The sequence below is a fragment of the Oryctolagus cuniculus genome, chromosome 8, assembly GCF_051225735.1.
Source record: "Oryctolagus cuniculus isolate XC-2025 breed Fujian yellow rabbit chromosome 8, ASM5122573v1, whole genome shotgun sequence".
NCBI classification, from domain to species: domain Eukaryota; kingdom Metazoa; phylum Chordata; class Mammalia; order Lagomorpha; family Leporidae; genus Oryctolagus; species Oryctolagus cuniculus.
The window spans coordinates 21,084,581-21,102,636 of NC_142874.1; the positions used below are offsets into that span (position 1 = coordinate 21,084,581).

The 18,056-nt window shown below is 48.6% G+C and overlaps 1 protein-coding gene and 1 pseudogene across 5 annotated transcripts in view; one reads left to right on the forward strand and one right to left on the reverse strand.

Moving 5' to 3' along the window:
* Positions 1-239: 239 nt before the first annotated feature.
* On the reverse strand, positions 240-1,105 carry LOC149124895 (protein phosphatase 1 regulatory subunit 14B pseudogene; annotated as a pseudogene).
* A 215-nt stretch (positions 1,106-1,320) lies between these two features.
* Positions 1,321-18,056, forward strand: part of LOC149124896 (uncharacterized) — a 37,875-nt gene continuing 21,139 nt past the window's right edge. For 2 of the 5 annotated variants that reach the window (XM_089302127.1, XM_089302128.1), the window contains exons 1-3: positions 1,340-2,415; positions 4,159-4,245; positions 9,595-9,765. In XM_089302127.1, the coding sequence (XP_089158253.1) occupies positions 1,860-2,415; positions 4,159-4,245; positions 9,595-9,728 (777 nt within the window). In that variant the 5' untranslated portion in view covers positions 1,340-1,859 and the 3' untranslated portion in view covers positions 9,729-9,765. The other 3 variants (XM_089302129.1, XR_016211684.1, XM_089302126.1) reach the window with 3 other exon arrangements.

Genomic DNA, 18,056 nt, shown 5'->3' on the forward strand with positions numbered 1-18,056 from the left:
ATTCAGGATTGCTTTAATATGTAATGATTTATTTTACCTTGAAATTCATAGCTAAAAGTTGGTTTTAGCAACCCATCTAAAGTTTTGGAATATGTGCAGGTACACATGTTCTCTCTCCCGCTTCTCTTTTTAAAAATAATTTAACTATAAACAATATTTTCTGAATTTATCATCGGAAAATGATGCTAATTCATTCCATTACATTTTTTAAAAAATAAAAAAAATCACTACACACAGAATTTCTTTTTTTTTTTTTTAAAGGCTTACCCTAGCTTTATTAAAGGGCCCGCGCCGCAGCGTCGATATAAAAACACAAAAAGTCCCGTCAGCATAATAACAATAAAAAACCCCCAAAATGGAAAACCCAGGGGTTGGGAGGAGGCCCCTGAGCCAGGGGCACGGGGAGCCCTGCTCATGGCGCCAGGCCTGGCCACAGGGTCCCGGTATTGCTGTTGCTACGAGGTCGGGGGCAGCGATTGTCGCGGGAGCCACCGTTCGCCCGGGTCGGGGAGCGTCACTTCTTCTGGGGTGTGCTCAGCTTCTGCATGCCCCGGATCTTGTCCAGCAGGCCAGAGATGAAGGCCTCGGTGGGTTTGTAACAGTCGACCAGCAGCTCCTTGACCCTGGCCGCCCGGGTCTCGTCACTCTCCATGTCCAGGAGCTCGTCCACGTCGATCTCCAGCTCTGGGATCTCCTCCTCCTGGCAGTCGTAGAGCCGCGTGAGCTGCTCCAGGATCCACTCCTCCAGGTTGAGGCGCTTGCGGAGCTCCTTGCGGTCGTACTTCACGGTGACCTTTCCTTGGCGCCGCCCGGGCCCTCGCCGGCGGCCCCAGGGGGGCTCTGGAAGTAGACGCGGGGCCCTGGGCCGCCGCTGCCCGGTCCGGGGGCCGGAGCCGCCACCGCCGCGCCCCCCGCGGGGCCGCTGTCCACCATGGCGGCGGCCGGGGCCACGTGCGCGCGCGCGCCGGGCCCCTCCCTGCGCCGCCGCCTCCGGGACGCCCGCCGGCTGGCTCCGGGCCACTGGCTCGGGTTAGCTCGCGGGCTCGGCTCCGCGCGGCTCCGCGGCTCGGGCGGCGGCGGGGGCGCCCGGGGGCAGCTGCAGCATGCGGAGCCCCCGGGCCTGGCCTGGCCGCGCGCCCCGCCCCCTCCCCGCCGATCCGCCCGCCCTTTGTCCCCCGCGGCCGCCGCTACACACAGAATTTCATCATAACTTCTCAAAATGTAACATATTCATGTAATAAAAAGTGTCATACTTCACCACTGAATCCAACTTAATTAAGTTGTACACACATAGTCAACCCTTGCTGTTTATATGACCAACACAGTCTTAAAAAGTGGAGTGAAACATCACCACACCATCAAACTGAAAACAATCATATATGATATAAAAGCAAATAATCTTTATTACGAAACTGAACACAATAATGAAAACTCTAATACAATTGTCTAAAAAAGCCTCCCTGGGGTGTCCTGCATGGGTACGGGGGCCCAGGGATTTGGGCCCTCTTCTGCTGCCTTCCCAGACCACGGCAGAGAGCGGCACTGGAAGTGGAGCAGCCGGGACTCGAACCGGCGCCCATGTGGATGCGGGCGCTGCGGGTGGTGGCTTTTCCCGCTCCCCCACAGCGCCGGCCCCTCCTGGGAACCTTTCCCCATGGGATCCAGCTGTCTGCTGCCATGCCTGGGAAAGCAGAGGGAGACGGCCCAAGGACTCAGGCCCCTGAACCCAGAGTGGAGCACCGGATACAGTCCCCGGCTTCTGCTTCAGCCCGGCCTGGCCCCGGCCTTAGTAGCCACCTGGGGGTTGAACCCCCAGAGGGACGATCCGTGAGAGAGAGCAAGACGCAAGAGGGCTCGCGATGCCCGGTGCTCTGCTTCTCTCTGCAAGCGGCTCCAACGGCCAGCGCCGGGCCAGGCAGAAGCCAGGAGGCTTGACCTCCATTCAGGGCGCCCAGGAGGCCGGGAGGCGTGGTCCCTGGGTCACAGGCTGCAGAGGCCGCACTGCCAGCGGCCCTGGGGCGTCGGACGCTGGACGCGGCAGGCAGCGCGCAGGTGCGTCCCGTGGCGCCACGGCGGCCGCCCATGGGGAGTGCGCCTGCGCCCGGCGCTGTGCCCCGGAAGTGGCCCCTTGTGCCCCGGAAGTGGCCCCTCGTGGCCCGCGGCGCTCAGGTAGGAGTCCTCGCGGGTCCCGTCCGCTGCTGCCGGAGAGCCCGCGCGAGCCGTCGGGAGCCGTCCTGGACGCTGCCGGCGGAGCCTGCGGGAGACCCAGCGCCCCCGGGGTCAGGCCGGGCTCAGAGAGGCTGCGGCCCGAGGCTGCCGCGCCGTTTCCCGGGCGCGGTTCTCTTCTTCGGCCCCTCGTGGAAGCAGCGGCCTTCGCGGGCCTCTGTGCCGCCAGCAGACCGGGCCCCCTTGGCGGTGAGTGACGCGGGGGCTGTTGGGGTTTCCCGCTGCGAGTCTTCGCTGCCGGCGTGCCTGTTGCTCTCGGGTCCCGAAGGCGCGGGTGGAGTCGTGGTCTTGCTGTGCGGACGGTCGGTCTGCAACTTTCCCCAGTGTGCGAGCAGCTGTGCCAGAGCAGAGGGGCTCCGTCTCCTCCTGGAGCGGCCCCGCGTTCCCGTCTGTTTGCGTTTTGATGGCCCAGCCGCCCTGCTCGAGACCCCCGAGACTGCTGACGGGGAGGAATAAGAGCGAAAACGCTCGTCTGTTTCCTGGTCTAGGAGGACAGTTTCCGGTTAACTGGCATTTGGTGTGATGTTAGCGCTCTGTGGGTTTTCAGTAAGAGGCCATTGTCAAGCCGAGGTTTAGCTTCTGTTCCTGATTTGATGATTCCTTTTTATTTTGATATGGCCAAAGTGGTGGGAGTTTTTGTGAACTAGGTTTTCTGTGTCTATAGGGATACTTTGTGGGCTTTCCCCATGTTTATTCTGTTCTGTGAGATATTGATTGTGTATGGTAGCCATCCTTGCATTCCTGGAGTACCTCTCAGTTGCACCCAGCGTGCTAAGCTTTGGTTGTGCTTCAGGAGCGCGTTTGGTAATATTTTGTTGAGGAATGTGACAGCGCAGTCATGACAGATACGTATGTGCCGTGTTCTTTATGATGCATTTGTTTTGCATGTTGGGAAAATGTTGGTCCGAAGGGATGAGATGGAAGATTTTTCCCCTTTGTCTCCTTTTTGGAAGGGTTTGCAAATCACGGGTTTTAACTATCCTTCCCACAGGAGTTCTGTGTTAATAGGCCAGGTGATGCATATAGTATCAAGTTCGATATAAACTCTAGTAGTTGGCCGTGATGTAGTATTTTATTTATAGCTATGTCTTCCCCCCCCTTTTTTTTTATATATAAAGTTCTTATTTGTTTATTTGAAATTCAGAGTTATATGCAGAGAGAGAGAGAGAGAGAGAGAGAGAGAGAGAGAAAGAGAAAGTAAGTCTTTCATCTGCTGGTCCTCTGCAAATTGGCGCAATGATGGGAGCTGAGCAGATCCGGAGCCAGTATTCAGGAGCCAGGGGCCCGGTGGCAGGTTCTCAGGATGGGGCACCAGATAAAGTCCCTGGCTTCTGTTTCAGCCTGGCCCAGCCCTGGCCTTTGTAGCCACCTGGGAGGGGGGCGAACCACCAGATGGGCAATCACTGAGAGAGAGCAAGAGTGCTTGCGATGCCCCATGCACTGCTTCTCTCCCCAGGCGGCTTCAAAGGCCAGCGCTGGGCCAGGCAGAAGCCAGGAGGCAAGGACTCCATTCAGGACTCCCAGGAGGGAAGGAGGCAGGATCCAAGTACCTGGGCCATCAGCGGCTGCCTCCCTGGTTCCCAACCTGGAGTAGCGGGACTGGAATCGGCTCTTGGGCGCCCCACACTGGACGTAGCAGCATGCAGATGTGTCCCATGGCGCCATGGCAGCTGCCTGTGGGGAGTGAATTTGCGCCCTGCGCTGTGACCAGGAATTGTACCCGTAGGTACATCTCCTGCTCAGCCATCCTCAGATGGAAGTCTGCTCCTCATCTGTTCCTGCCCAAAAGCCTGTTCAAGTCTTGAGGAGCCGTCCTCGATGCTGCTGGCGGAGCCTGAGTGAGACCCAGTGCCTCCGGGGTCAGGCCTGAATCAGAGACACTGCAGCCCGGGACAGCCGCATCAGTTACCTTGCCCTTCTGGAAATGTGTAGGCGCGGGCCTCTTCTTGGGCAGCTTCCGGACGACTACCCCTCGGACCTCGGCTCCTGTTCCAGAGGAGCAGAAACGCTCTTTGTTTGGTGAGTTGGACGCGATGGCCTTCCCGTCGTCGCGGGCTAGGTGGGGCCTGGGGTGCAGGTAGCGGGCAAGGGGTGTGCATGTGAGGGGTGGAGGGGAGAGGAGGAGGAGAGAGGCGGCCAAGGGAGATTCGGGAGGAGAGAGGAAGGGGGGAGAAGGAAAAGGTGGCGTGAAGGTGGGGTGGCGTGGAAGGAAGGGGAAGGAAGGCGTGTGGGGCAGCGTCGAGGGAGGGCGAGTGTGACAGGAGTGCCGGTGGGTGGGTGGAGGCGGGGGTTGGGAGAGGAAGAACTTTTCCCACGGCCCGGGTTCCGTTTTGGGGGTTTCCTGGCCCTGGCCGGAATCAGTCTTGGCCGCGTCCGTGAGAAGCGGCCTTGACTCCCGGCCTCTCTTCTCTGGGTGGTTCTGAACCGTAATGTGTGTGCGGGAACACTGGCCTGGGGCACTCGAATCAACTCGAGGTGATCGTACTGCTGTGGCTTGAACCGACGTCTCTATGAGACTACCTGCCAAAGCAGTGTCTCCATCCTCAGCCTCTACCATGGGATCTACATCTCCGTTTGCATTGCCTCTTAGACACACACTTGAGTGTCCTGCAGGTACCGCAGACTTCCTGTTCCATTCAAACCTGCTCCACACATTGCACTGATCTCTGTATTGGCGGCTCCATCTGACTTGCCTTCCAAGTTGGCAAGCTTGGCAGCACCCTCTTTACCAGCATCTGTCTCCTAGTAGTCACCGAATCTATGTCAGTGGTGGCTCAGGTCCTACACAAGCCCTCAGGCCGAGGCTGCCTGCTGCCAAGTCTCATTGCTCTCCGGATTCTTTCTTCCAGGCTTTTCTGCTTCAGGCCTGCATACCACCTGCATTTCCCTAGAAAGCACAGGGGACTGTCTGATCTTTTCTCATCTCCTCTTGCATACTTTCAAAAGCCCTAATCCCTTAGGGGGGCATTCCAAGGCCTTGTTCTCAGGTCTGTTCACAGCTTCCTTTTCCAAGCTGCACAGCCCCTGCTTCTGTCATGCCAGACTTGCCACTGCTCTGCAGATAGGCAGCCACTACTTGATGTTCCTCAGTGTTTTCAGCTTGAGAAAGTCGTAGCCATGTTTCAAAATATCCAACTCAAGGGTCTTCCTTCTCTGTGATACTTTTCTCTCATCCTCCCAGGCAGGGATACGTTTCCAGAACTTGCATAACACACTGCTTATCTTCGTAAAGCGCTTAACCCATTTTATCAGCATGTATTTGCTAAATACCTGTATCTCATAGAAGACTGTGAGCTTGTCCAGGGCAGGCCTTTTCTCTCTGCTTTCATTCCTGTAGTCCCTGGTACACAGTTGGTATTCAGCCTATGCAGAACTAACAATACACTCACTGGTGGGTCTTGGGACAGGAACTGATGGTTTATGAAGGGTCTGGTCTCAAGAACAAGGGCACGAGGGCCAAGGAAGGAGACAGCAACAGAATCAGCATTCTTGAAGCACTTTCACTTGTCAGGGTTCTTAGTGTACCATCGTCTCATTTCTAAATAACAGCACAAGGAGGGAAAGCAAGAGTTTTACTTAATTATACCACATTGTACTGTTTAATCCTCTTCAAAGCTCTGTGAGGAAGGCACTGCTGATCCCCTTTGAAATAGGAGGCTAAAGGAGGTGGGGACCTGCCCTAGGCCATATATCAAAAACAGTAAAGCCCCAGTTTAAAACCTGCTCTGCTGTGTCCCTCCTGGGGTTGGAACCCCAGGTTCCAGTAGTTCTAGAGGTGGCGTATCAGAGAGGTGTAGCTCATAAAAACCAGTGGTACTTTTCTTTTGGGCTTGTCTTTGTATGGAGCAGAACCACAGGCACTTGTCCTATGTTACTAAGGACCCTTCTTAATAACTCTGTGGCCTCATGCTGTGATTTGTTAATATAGGTCCTGTGTCCTGGTTCCCACCAGTGGTCATCTTTCTTTGAGCTATCGGAGGAGTCTGAGGTGGGCATCTTGCCACCCGGGGACTGGAACTGACTTTTGAGAGGGACCCTTAGGTATGAAAGGAGATTTGCTGGTAGGGTTAAGACCAGAGGGTTGGAGGGGTCCACAAGGTCCCTGGCGATTAGTCTTTGTTTCTTATTTCTTTATTTCAAAGGAAGAGAGAAATATTTCATCCCTTAGTTTCCTTCCCTAGTGCCCACAACAGCTGGAACTGTATCTGAAGCCAGGGCCTGGGAACTCAATCCAAGTCTCCTATGTGAGTGGCAGGGATGGAAGTACTTGAGCCTTCACCTGCTGCCTCCCAGGGTGGATTAGCAGGAAGCTGGAATCAGGACTTCAGCCAGGACTTGATCCTGGGCACTCTAACATGGGCTGTGGGGATTCCAGCAGTGGCTTAGCCACTATACCAGAAGCCATTCCTTGATTAGTCTTCCGTTCCCTCCTTCACAGGGTGGCTGGCTGCTTGGGAGGGGTTTGCATCACCACTGCTAACAGGGCCTGCTGCATAATTTTGTGAGCGCCTTGTTCCTAAGGCAGGGATAAAGTGCCACTAAAGGTACTAAGTCATAAAGCTCTTTCCTTTCTCCCGCATACCTCCTTGGCTCAGCCTCATGTTCTTTGGACTCGCTTACAAACCGAGGATTTTGAGTCACCACCAGCAGAGGTTTACACCCAGTGAAGGCCCTTCTGAGTACCAGCGCTGTGTGATGGCTCCTTTGTGACCATGTAGGCTGCGCCCGTGAGGTTGGCCTTGGCTGCTGAGTATAACCCATTGGCTGTGACTGTATAAGATTACATTGTATTCCAACATAAGCGGTTGCTATTTTGTATGATAATTCTGATATTTCACCATTAAAGCAATGCTGCAGGGAGCAACGTGGATTATCCATACCAGAGCATTCCTGGAACTGTTTTGATGACTTGTGTTAGTTCAGAATCACTAGGTCTTTGCTAGCATTCTGCAGTAGGCAATGGCATTGCAGGCCAGCTCTCTCCCTAGCACAAGGCTGACCGCGTTGAAATTTACACAGGTGTTGAACAGATCTCCGCACCTGCAGTGTGGAAAAGACTAGAGCAGTGCCCTCTTGTGCCTGACTGCCCTTCTTTCTGCCTCTTTGCTTTGTACATTATTAAATGTGCTCTCAAACCTCTAGGACTCACAGCTGAAAATAAAGTAGATTGGTGGACAGTCACAGACAGCACTGTCCACTCACCAGGCCCCGGTTGTTTCTCCTTAAGCACTGTACCAGATGCCCTACTCCACCCATTAATAACTCTTGTCCTTTCCGAGTTGTTAGCTGTGTCATAAAATTTCTAGATTTCTGAGGGGTTTTGTAAACTTTAAAGTAGAAGATAAGAACTTTTGCTGCCAGTGTTTTGGCTTAGCTGGTAAAGCCGCCCCCCATGATACCAACGTCCCATATGGACGCTGATTCAGATTCCCAGATCCACTTCCAATCCAGCTCTCTGCTAATGCACTTGGGAGGGCAGCACAAGATAGCCCCAGTGCTTGGGCTCCTGCACCCACGTGGGAAAGCCAGAAGAGGCTCCTGGCCATTGTGGCCATCTGGGGAGTGAACTAGTGTATGGAAGACCTCTCTCTTTCTCTTTCTCTTTCTCTTTCTCTTTCTCTTTCTCTTTCTCTTTCTCTTTCTCTCCCTCTCTTTCTGTAACTGTGCCTTTAAAATAAATAAAATGTTTTTTTTTTTAAAAAGAACCTTTAACCATTCAAAGAAAGCCTCAAGTAGAAAGAAGAAGAATCTTGCAGACCCACAGTACTCACTGACCTAAAATCTTGCCTGAAATTCTTGTTGAAGTTTGCTGATAAAGTGATCATCAGAAATGACACATACTGACTTGTGTGAAGTGAGCTAGTAGATATTCTTGGCCTGTGTAAAAGTCACGTCTGCTAGTTTTTACAAGATGTAACTGCTACGCTCCTGAGCTACTCGAGAGCTGTTGGGTAGAGATGTTATTACTGGCAGAGTCGTCACACTGCACAGCCCCCGTGGGCATCGTTACGCCCTGTGACTGGCATTTCCAGGGCTAGTGCTGTGCACACTGGGGAGGCCTTACCCACAGGTGGTGTGGTGTCTGCACAATGTCTGCATGATGGTTCTCCCTTCATTTGGATGGCTGGTAGGGTTCTGTTAGTACACAGCCCCTCAACTTGTGACTTTTCAAAATTGCTCAAGCACGCGTTTTTGAGTCACCTCGGAGGGGAACAGTTGGGGCCCTGGGGGATTGATTGCCCACTGTTCTAGAGACTAGAACAGACCTACCCTTGCCTCCTGGAACTTTCTCTGAGTTAGAAACCTCTTAGAGTTATTATAAATCCTTGAAATATTTTATTTCATGGTGTATCTTTAAGCAGAGGTATCTTACAATTAGTGCAGCAATCGTAGACTTATTTTTATTATATTTTTATTAAGTAGGAGGGAGGAAAGCATTGTTGGTCAGCGCACATGGTGCTTAACGTGGAATCTGGAGGTGGAGATGGTGTTTTCTTACTTACAGAGTTTGTGATTTCCAACTCTCGCCAAGGGTAAACACTAGAATTAGGTCTAGGCTGTGGTTCTAGCTGGTATGCCTCTGTTTCAAATTTCATCTCGCTTCTGCTTGGCATCAAGATTTCCAGCTTTCCAAGGCTGGCCGCAAATTTAAATCAAGTGTCTAAACCAGTAGTTAGAGGAAAAGATCCCGCAGTGGTAACGGTACTGCTAAATGAATCATTTGTTGTATATCAGACTCCTCATCACCTAGTTGAAATATCTTTGTGTTTTCTTGTTTTCTGCAATAAAAGTCATTCAGACTTACCGAAACTATACATTTGCATTCCTTCCACATGTGAGACAGTCTTTTTCTAAATCATTGGGCTTCTAAATTCCTGTGGGTAGGGGCTAGTGTTGTGCAGTGGGTCAAGCCACCACCCGTAATGCCAGCATCCCATACTTGTTTTCTTTCTGTAATCCAGTCGTTGAAAAACAAAACCACTCCCAATGCATGAGTCCTATAAAAGCAGTTTCACTTTATTTGAACACTCTAGGGAGACAATCAGAGGAGTATGTACTGTACCTAAAGAGAAAAACTGTCAAATTTTAAATCGAATGGTGGAATAAATTCCATGGCAAAAGTGAAGCAAACAGCTGACCCGCAGCCCCACCGCACTGGAGCCTGGCCTCGCTGTCTACTTGGTACAGACAGCAGGAGCTCCGGAGAAGCCTGGAGCCACATCCCGTGTGCAAGCCTGTGTGGGCTTGGTCTTTGTTTTCTGATTGGTTGGTGCCTGAAGGGAATCCAATCAGAATTGACGCATGCTGTCGAATACCGAGTTTATAAAAAGGGTGCTCAGTGTTGCTGTTTCCCTTTTCTCTTCTTAGCATTCAGCGTCGTGGAGTTCTTTGTTGGAACATGTGCTGAGCACTGGCGCCAAGCCTTCGAACAAGGAGGTGAGCAGCCAAGAGCAACACCTGCACGAAGGGCCGGGCTGCTGGTGTCGGAGGAGTGGCAGTAGGTTCAACAGGACCCTCAGGTTTGTCCCTCCTCGCCTGGTGAGTCTTCTTGAAATGTTTGTGCGTATCATATGCCGGCCCTGGCCACAGGCAGGGGACACTCGGGCCTTCAGGAGCCAGGGGAAAGGAAGGATAAATTGTGTATTATATTGTATGTTATAAATTGAATGCTGTATATTCAATTTGTATTATATATTATAAATTTCATGTCACATGTTCTAAATAGGCTTTACATTGTATATCGTAAAATGTGTATGTGCTCGGAGGTATCACATACGGTTCCAGAAGGAATGGGCCTACCTGGCTGAATTGTCATGCCAGGATGGGTGAACCAGCAGGTGAGTCATCTTCTGTCGGGTGGGCACTTACGATGCCCAGCGACTGCGTTAATTTCCAGGTTTCTTGTGTTATTTTCTGGATTTATAGTTCTGCTTGGTGGATAGGAGCTGAGAAAACGGATCTAGTCATCCAGAAAGGAAGTTCCTGCTCACAGGCTTTGACTCCTGTTTTTCCTAATTTGCTAAGCTAGTTTATCTCAGTTTACATGGAAGGTTCTGCAACACAGCAGTGATAGCATTGACTGGGAAACCCCCCAAAATGGTTGTATATTGATGTCATTGCCCCACTGAATTCTAATTCTGCCTCTGTGATATCCAGTGTTGCCCTAATTTTATGAAAAAGTTCTTTAGCAAGATATTGTTAGATCGTCTTAACGAATGCGGCTATATGGGGAGACATACGATGTAAACTTCACATATCCCAGTCATATTATTACATTAGCTAGGACTGTGGGGACTCTGTTTATCATCAGAGGCAAGTAGATCAGAGGATGGCACCGAAAGTTTGAGAAGGAAGCATTATTCCCTAAGTATATTTGTTGCAGGTATAAAACTATAAGGTTCTGAATAACTCAATACTGGTTCTTTTTATTTCTAAGTTAGATTTTGAAATATTGAAATTGTGGGGAGCAGCCCGGACTAGACTGAGTTACTGGAATTAAGACTTATTCTATGCATCTGCTCTCCCACAATATGGCGCTGGGAGAGAAGTAAACAGCTTCCGCACAGCTGCCTCCAGTTCAGCCAATTAACTGTAGGACTTGCTCCTGATTGGAGAGCAGCGTACTCGGCGTGTGGGCAGCCGAGTTGGGATTGGCAGAGGAGGACTATAAAGGAGGAGAGAAACGGCATGCACCGGGAACATCTATGGGGAACATCTAAGGGAACCCGTGCAGCCCCCGAGAGAACCGGCCGGCGGTGTGCTGCTCCCCTGCGGAAGTGGGGAATGCGGCCAGGGGGAACTGCCCTTCCACGGAGGTGGAAGGGACAGTAGCCAACCCGGGAAGAACCAGCAGCAAACCCGGGGAGGGCCGAGCAGACAGAAAGAACAGCGCAGGGTCCTGTGTTGCTCCTCCACGAAGAGGGGGAGCGACAGAAATCACTTGGATTATGATATTTTTAGGTCAGAGAGGAGAGGGGTATTGTTTCTGCACAGTATCCACAATGGATGCCATGCCATTGGTTGTGAAACTTTGGTTGACGAAACGAAATCCCTGTTAGTCCGTGTGTTTAAACAACACAGAATTTCAGAATCCCTAGGTATTGTGTTTTGTGGTTTGGTTCTTATAGTATGTGGAGAATCGAGTCTTCCTTCCTGCTGGTTAGCATTCACTAGTGTTGACATCCAAGGATCATTCCTTGGTTTTCATTTTAGGAGATGCTGAGCAGGGACTAATCGGTAACAACCCCTTGAGGCGAGTCATCATGGATGTTCCAGTTTCCTCATTATCCACTCTTGGTGTTCCTCTTAGTCCTGATTATTCAAATCCAGATGTTGAAATGACCCCATGTTCAGTCTAAGTGTTTGTTCTCACTGGTCTTCTCATCCTAGACAGCCTCATCTCTGTACCGTGTTTCAGGAGGGTCTTGGCTTTTTCTCCCATCATTAGCTAGACCTGTTTATGTTGCCCACGGTTTTCTCATTTTGGCTATTTTCAAACTTGATTCCTTGATTCCATAATTCTTTTCCCTCACACACAACAAACCCGGAAAAATCTGTTCTCTTGTTTTGTCATGCTCCCAGTCCACACATGTTCTCTGATAACGTTCACCAGGCATCTCAAAGGCTGGCTGGTCCCCACACCCTTCTGGAAGCCACATGAATACGTGATTCTTTGGCTTTTCGCTTTTGTGTCTCAATTCCGTCACCTTTTCCACACCTCTGCTCCTGTGACCACCATAAAACTTTATCATCTCCCATAAGCCTAGCCTCTCCCTAGGCTAGCAACTACTAGTGTACTACTAACAGGAAGTTAAAATTTAGAAACTTTCTGGGGAAATTCCAAAATTAAAGTGGTTTACGCCAAACGTCTTAAGATGCTTTCCCTGTGTTTGACTAGAATCGTATCTATGGGGGGGGGGAGACTAGATGGAGTCTTCACCTCACACAATGCCTTTGTTTTGTTTGTGAGTTATGTACACCTCAGTAATTATGAATGGGAAAACTAAAACTGACTTGCAGTTCAATGTTGCAAATATTTGGGAGTTCTGTAGTGAGAGAACAGGCATGGAGTCCAGGAAATCCTTCAATGAATTGGTATATCTGTGGTTTTCAGAGTGCTACTTTAAAGACATTTAAATTATGTTAACATTTTCTTGCAGTGTCACTGGTCGCCTACTGATGAAGCAGGCCCTGCATTTTCCATTCCATAGTTTAATTGGGCTAATTCACAACCTGCCTATAATAGTAGCTATGTTAAATGCACATAGGAATGTGCACACATTGGTGGGAGAATAGCACATAGTCATTTAGGATTCTCGTTTCACTTTTCACTTTCCTGGTTTCCTTCAGATACATTTCCTTTCATGTTGTATTTCTGAGTTTTCAGTTTGAGGGAGGTGGGGTGGGGCGACAATGCATTATGTTACTTGGATATTGTCTTAAATATTCTCTTGATGGAATTCCCGAATCTTTATTTTCAAGATATAAATCTCCTGAAATTTAGTTTAGTCAAGTTGTGAATGTTCTTTTTAAGGATTTATGTATTTGAAAGTCAGACTTCCACAGAGATAGAAGGAGAGGCAGAGAGAGAGAGAGGTCTTCCACCTGCTGGTTCACTCCCCAGTTGGCTGCAAGGGCCGGAACTGTGCCAGTGTGAAGCCAGGAGCCAGGAACCTCTTCTGGGTCTCCCACGTGGGTTCAGGGGCCCAAGGACTTGGGCCGTCTTTCACTGCTTTCCCAGGCCATAGCAGAGAGCTGGATTGGAAGTGGAGCAGCTGGGACTTGAACTGGTGCCCGTGTAGGATGCCAGCACTGCATTTGGTGGCCTCACCCGCTATGCCACAGTGCCAGCCCCAATCATGAATGTTTTAGCATCATTTCTGTCCCATGAAGCCTACCAAAACCCCACAATATTAACCTAAGTTCCTTAACTTTTATGATGCATTTTAAGTATAGGAACCTATTTTTGAATGCTTTATTTTTTCCAGCCTTTTCACAGTGTAACTGAGAAACAAAAATTCTATCTATTCAAGGCACGTTCTCTGTGTTTCGATGTGAGTCTGATCTGCATATTGCATTTTCACACAGACCGTTCGACTCTCCTGGTACTTACAGTACACTATGAAAGGATTAGTACAATGAGGCCACTTAACAAATTTATCACTTTTACCGTGTTTTGTAACTTTTTCAAATTTTATTTCTTTATGTATTTTCCCAGACAACTTTTATTTAAGGTATACATACTTTATGCATTCAATAATTGCAGCTTTAGCAGCTGTATTTATTGGTAGCAGTAATTCTTCTACCGTACCTGCCCTCTCATTGACACTCCTATGCTTTTTTTTTTTTTTTTGACAGGCAGAGTGGACAGTGACAGTGACAGTGACAGAGAGAGAGAGAGAGAGAGAGAGAGAAAGGTCTTCCTTTTGCCGTTGGTTCACCCTCCAATGGCCGCCGCGGCTGGCGTGCTGCGCTGATCCAATGGCAGGAGCCAGGTACTTCTCCTGGTCTCCCGTGGGGTACAGGGCCCAAGCACTTGGGCCATCCTCCACTGCACTCCCTGGCCACAGCAGAGAGCTGGACTGGAAGAGGGGCAACCGGGACTAGAACCGGTGCCCATATGGGATGCCGGGCGTCGCAGGTGGAGGATTAACCTAGTGAGCCACGGTGCCGACCCCTGTACATTTCTTTTGAAAGGCAGGAAACAGAGAAAAGGGGAGAGAGGGATAAAGAGAGTAAGGCAGAGACAGACAGGGTGAGCGAGAGGATGAGGGATATCTCATCTCATGCATTATTTCCCTCCTCAGATGTCCTCAGTGGCAGGGCTCTGCCCCAGGTCTCCCACTTTGGCACTGGGGCCCACGTCCTTGGGTCATCTTCTAGTGCTTTCCCAGGCACGTTAGCGGGGAGGGGAATGGTAAGTGGAGCACTTGGGACCTGGTCTGGTGCTTATACGCGATGCTGGCAGTGCCGGTGGAGGCTCAGGCTTTTTTTTACACCCCAGCTCCAGCCCCATCACCATATGTTTGTATCGTTTGACTGCCCTCTCTTCAGTTTCATGCTCCCAGTTCATCACAGACACCATCCTGCTCTCTGACTGTGTTAGTTGGACTTTGTATATTCCACATGGAAGTGTGATCGTGTAGTAGTGCTCATTTCTGTGTGTCTTGTTTCCCTCATGGTCATGTCCTATAGTTCCATACTTTTGGATCCATCTGTGACAAGTAGTAATATTTCCTTTCTTTTTAAGGTTTGGCGAGGATGCCACTGTGTGTGTATCCCATTTTTCCTTATGGGTCCATCAGCAAACATTTGGATTATTTCCATATCGTGCAATTGTGAATGATGCTGAAGTGATGTGGGGGTGCAGACAGTTCATTGAGATGGTGATTTTCTTTTGGATTCATGGTCAATAAAGGTTGTTCCTTTTTAAATTGTATTTGAGGAACTTCCATATTGTTTTTCATAATGGACGGTACAGTGTACCTTCCCTCCAATAATGTGTGTTCGTTTTCTCTATGTTGTGCCCAATACTTGTTATCTTTTAGCTTTTTAACAGTAGCCATTTAACAGATAGGAGATAATAACCATTGTCATCTTGATTTGCATTTTGCTGATGTTAGCAATGTTCAGAACTTTTTCACATACCCACTGGGTACATTGTATGTCTTTGCTGGAAAACATTGATTCAGTCCTTTGTCCCTTTTTAATTGTATTCTTTGCTTCTTAGTGGTGCACATTCCTTGTATTACTCCCTTGATCGCACATCTGGTTTGCTAACATTCTCTCCTATTCATTGGTTTGCCTTTTCATTTCATTGATCCTTGCTTTACTAGTTTGTTGTAGTTTCATTTCCTTTTATTTGCTCATGTGCTTAATTGTTAACACATGAGCAACCACTCTTGAGGCTAATGTCAAGGATTTTTCTATTTTATAAGTTGTAAGGGTTCAGATCTTCTGTGTGGACTCTCAGTTCATTCTGAGTTGATTTTAATATGTGGTGTGACAGTGCCGTGCCACAGTTTCAGTTTTGGACATGTGGATAGCTAGGTTGCTTCTGCCTCAGATGTGGGCCCTTACGTCCAGTGACTGCATGTTTGGCAGCCCTGGTGGGCCAGGGTTCCCAGTGTCTTCCGTTGGATCCGTTTAACCAGATGCTGTGGCTGGAGTTGAGCAGGAGCTTGGCAGAAGCTGGCAGAAGCCAGGTTGGCCCTTACTGCTGGCTCGTGGTCTGAGTCCCGTGCCGCCGTCCTAGCTTCAGTGCTCTGATGTTCTGTTCTATCTGTGGTACTAGGTCCCCAGGTGACAATGGGCCTCATTGCACACTGGGGTTGTTAAGTGTACACTCAGCAGACCCGGGTACCCATATCTCAGGCAGAACCAAACTGAGTATCCACATACAGATATCTGAAGCTGTATTATGATGTGGCCCTTATGCCAGAGAAGACAGTGGGCTGGTTGAAGTTAGGGAGGTTGTGGGAGGCACACATGGGGGCATGTGTGGTGATTGGGGAGTAGGAGACCATGCAGTGATGGGGTCAAGACAGGGGACTGTGGCCTCCTCCTCTGGAAGCCAGGGCTATATGAGGCTATGTCAGAGTTTTTTGAAGGATGGATGTTTGGCCTAGTGGGAAAGACAATGCTCAGGATACCAGTGGCAGCAGTGATGGTTTAAGTAGTGGGATTCTTGCTACCACCTTGGAGACCATCTCCCAGCTCAGCCTGGGTCAGATCAGCCCTTGTGGGCATTTGGGTAATGAACTGCTAGACGGGTGGGTATCTTTCTCTCTTTGTCTCTCCCCCTCTCCCCTTTATTGTTTCTCTGTGTTTTGCTTTTGAAACCAGTTGCGATATTAAAACGAGGTGGAAAAAAGGGTTTACGGATGATGCTGTATCCTAGTGGCAGTAGATCATTGAGTCATTTCCTAAAGTCACACAGTGGGCTGTGTGTAGCTCACAGTAATCTCTGTTAGATCTTTTATTAGCAAACCAAGTACACGAGCTCAAGGCTCTAAGCGTAAAATAATGTCCAAAGAGAAATGTAGATTTGATCAGTACAAATTTTATATAAGTATTGAAATGTCACACTAGCCCATACATATGTACAACTCTTGTGGATAAAATGTAAGTAAAAATACCAACATGTTACTTGGTGTATAAGGTTAAGGGGTTTTAAATGATTAATGTCACAACTAATATTATGGTATTTGAAAAAGGTTAATCAATACAAAAACATAACCTGTAAATGACTGAATGGTTCTTTCTTGACGTGCTCAGTCAAAAGGCTATTATGCTGCATTTTAAGTTGGTGATGAATATTTATTTTAGATTGTTTCCTTTAATTAAGAAAATGGTAGTATGTTTTCACGTGTATGTGAAATTGAATAGCATCAGAGCAATACAATGAATACGAGATAAGCTTTTTTTCATAATTGAGATTTTATTGGATTTTGAGAATCCCTACAGAGACATTGCAGTTTGTATACTATTCTTAACAAACCAAAAATTTAGAAAGTAAGGGCTTGTCATTCTCTTTAAATCTTTTATTATTTTTGAAATAGTGTATTTTTTTTAACTTGCCTCCTAAGAGCTTTATATTTCACTCATAAAGAGTTCAGCTAGTAAGGAAGAATATAGGCAAGGGCCATAAAAATTATCAAACAAACGAAGTCCCATCTTTAGGATCAGTTGTATACTCGAATTGATCACTTTAACTAGTAAGATGGCATTAAGTGTCAAAGGGATCACATAAATAAGACCAAGTGTCTGCTAATAGTAATAGAATTAAAAAGGAGAGAATGATCCAACATGGGAAGCAGGCCACACAGCAGACTCATAGAATGACAAATACCCTGAACAGCACTCTAGCTCAGAGTCAGCCGTTAAGGCATTCGGATCTGGCTAAAAAGCCCATGAGAGCATTCCAGGCATGGAAAGCTGAGACACTGTGGCAAAAAGTCACCCACATGAAAGATCTCTGGGAGTAAGATCCCAGGAGAAAGGAAGGGCTGTCAGAGCGGTCAGTACCTATCTCTGAAGGAAGGAGAGAACTTCCACTTTGATTATGGCCTTGTCTAAATCATGTTGGAGTTTGTGGACTCAAGAGGCTTCCATAGCCTTGGCAGCTCATGACCAAGAGCCTAGGGTGCTCACTGATGTCAAATATAAGAGTGTCAGTTGTTACATCAACAACAGGTGTCGCTGTGCACGTGCTCCCCATGTAGGACCTATGTCCTTAAGGTGTTGTACTATGAGAATTAACGGTAAAACTAGTCCTCAAACAGTACTTTCAACTTTGTGTGTCTGTGTGGGTGCAGTCTGTTGAAATCTTTACTTTGTATAGAGTTGATCTTCTGTATGTAAAGATAATTAAAAATGAATCTCAATGAAGAATGGGATGGAAGAGGGAGTAGGAGTTGGGATGGTTTGTGGGTGGGAGGGAGGGTATGGGGGGAAGAATGACTATAATCCAAAAGGTGTGCTTACGAGATTTATATTTATTAAATCAGAGGTTTGTATAAAAATGTCAGCTGCGCTCATACACAGTAAATTTTAAAACGATCATGAATTATTAAAATTATAATAGTAGCATATCATTCTTTTCTCTCTCTCTCTTTTTTTTTTTTTTTTTTTTTTTTTTTTGGACAGGCAGAGTGGATAGAGAGAGAGGAGAGAGAAAGGTCTTTCTTTTTGCTGTTGGTTCACCCTCCAGTGGCTGCCACGGCCGTCGCGCTGTGGCCGGTGCATCACGCTGATCCTGATCCGAAGCCAGGAGCCAGGTGCTTCTCCTGGTCTCCCATGCGGGTGCAGGGCCCAAGCACCCGGGCCAT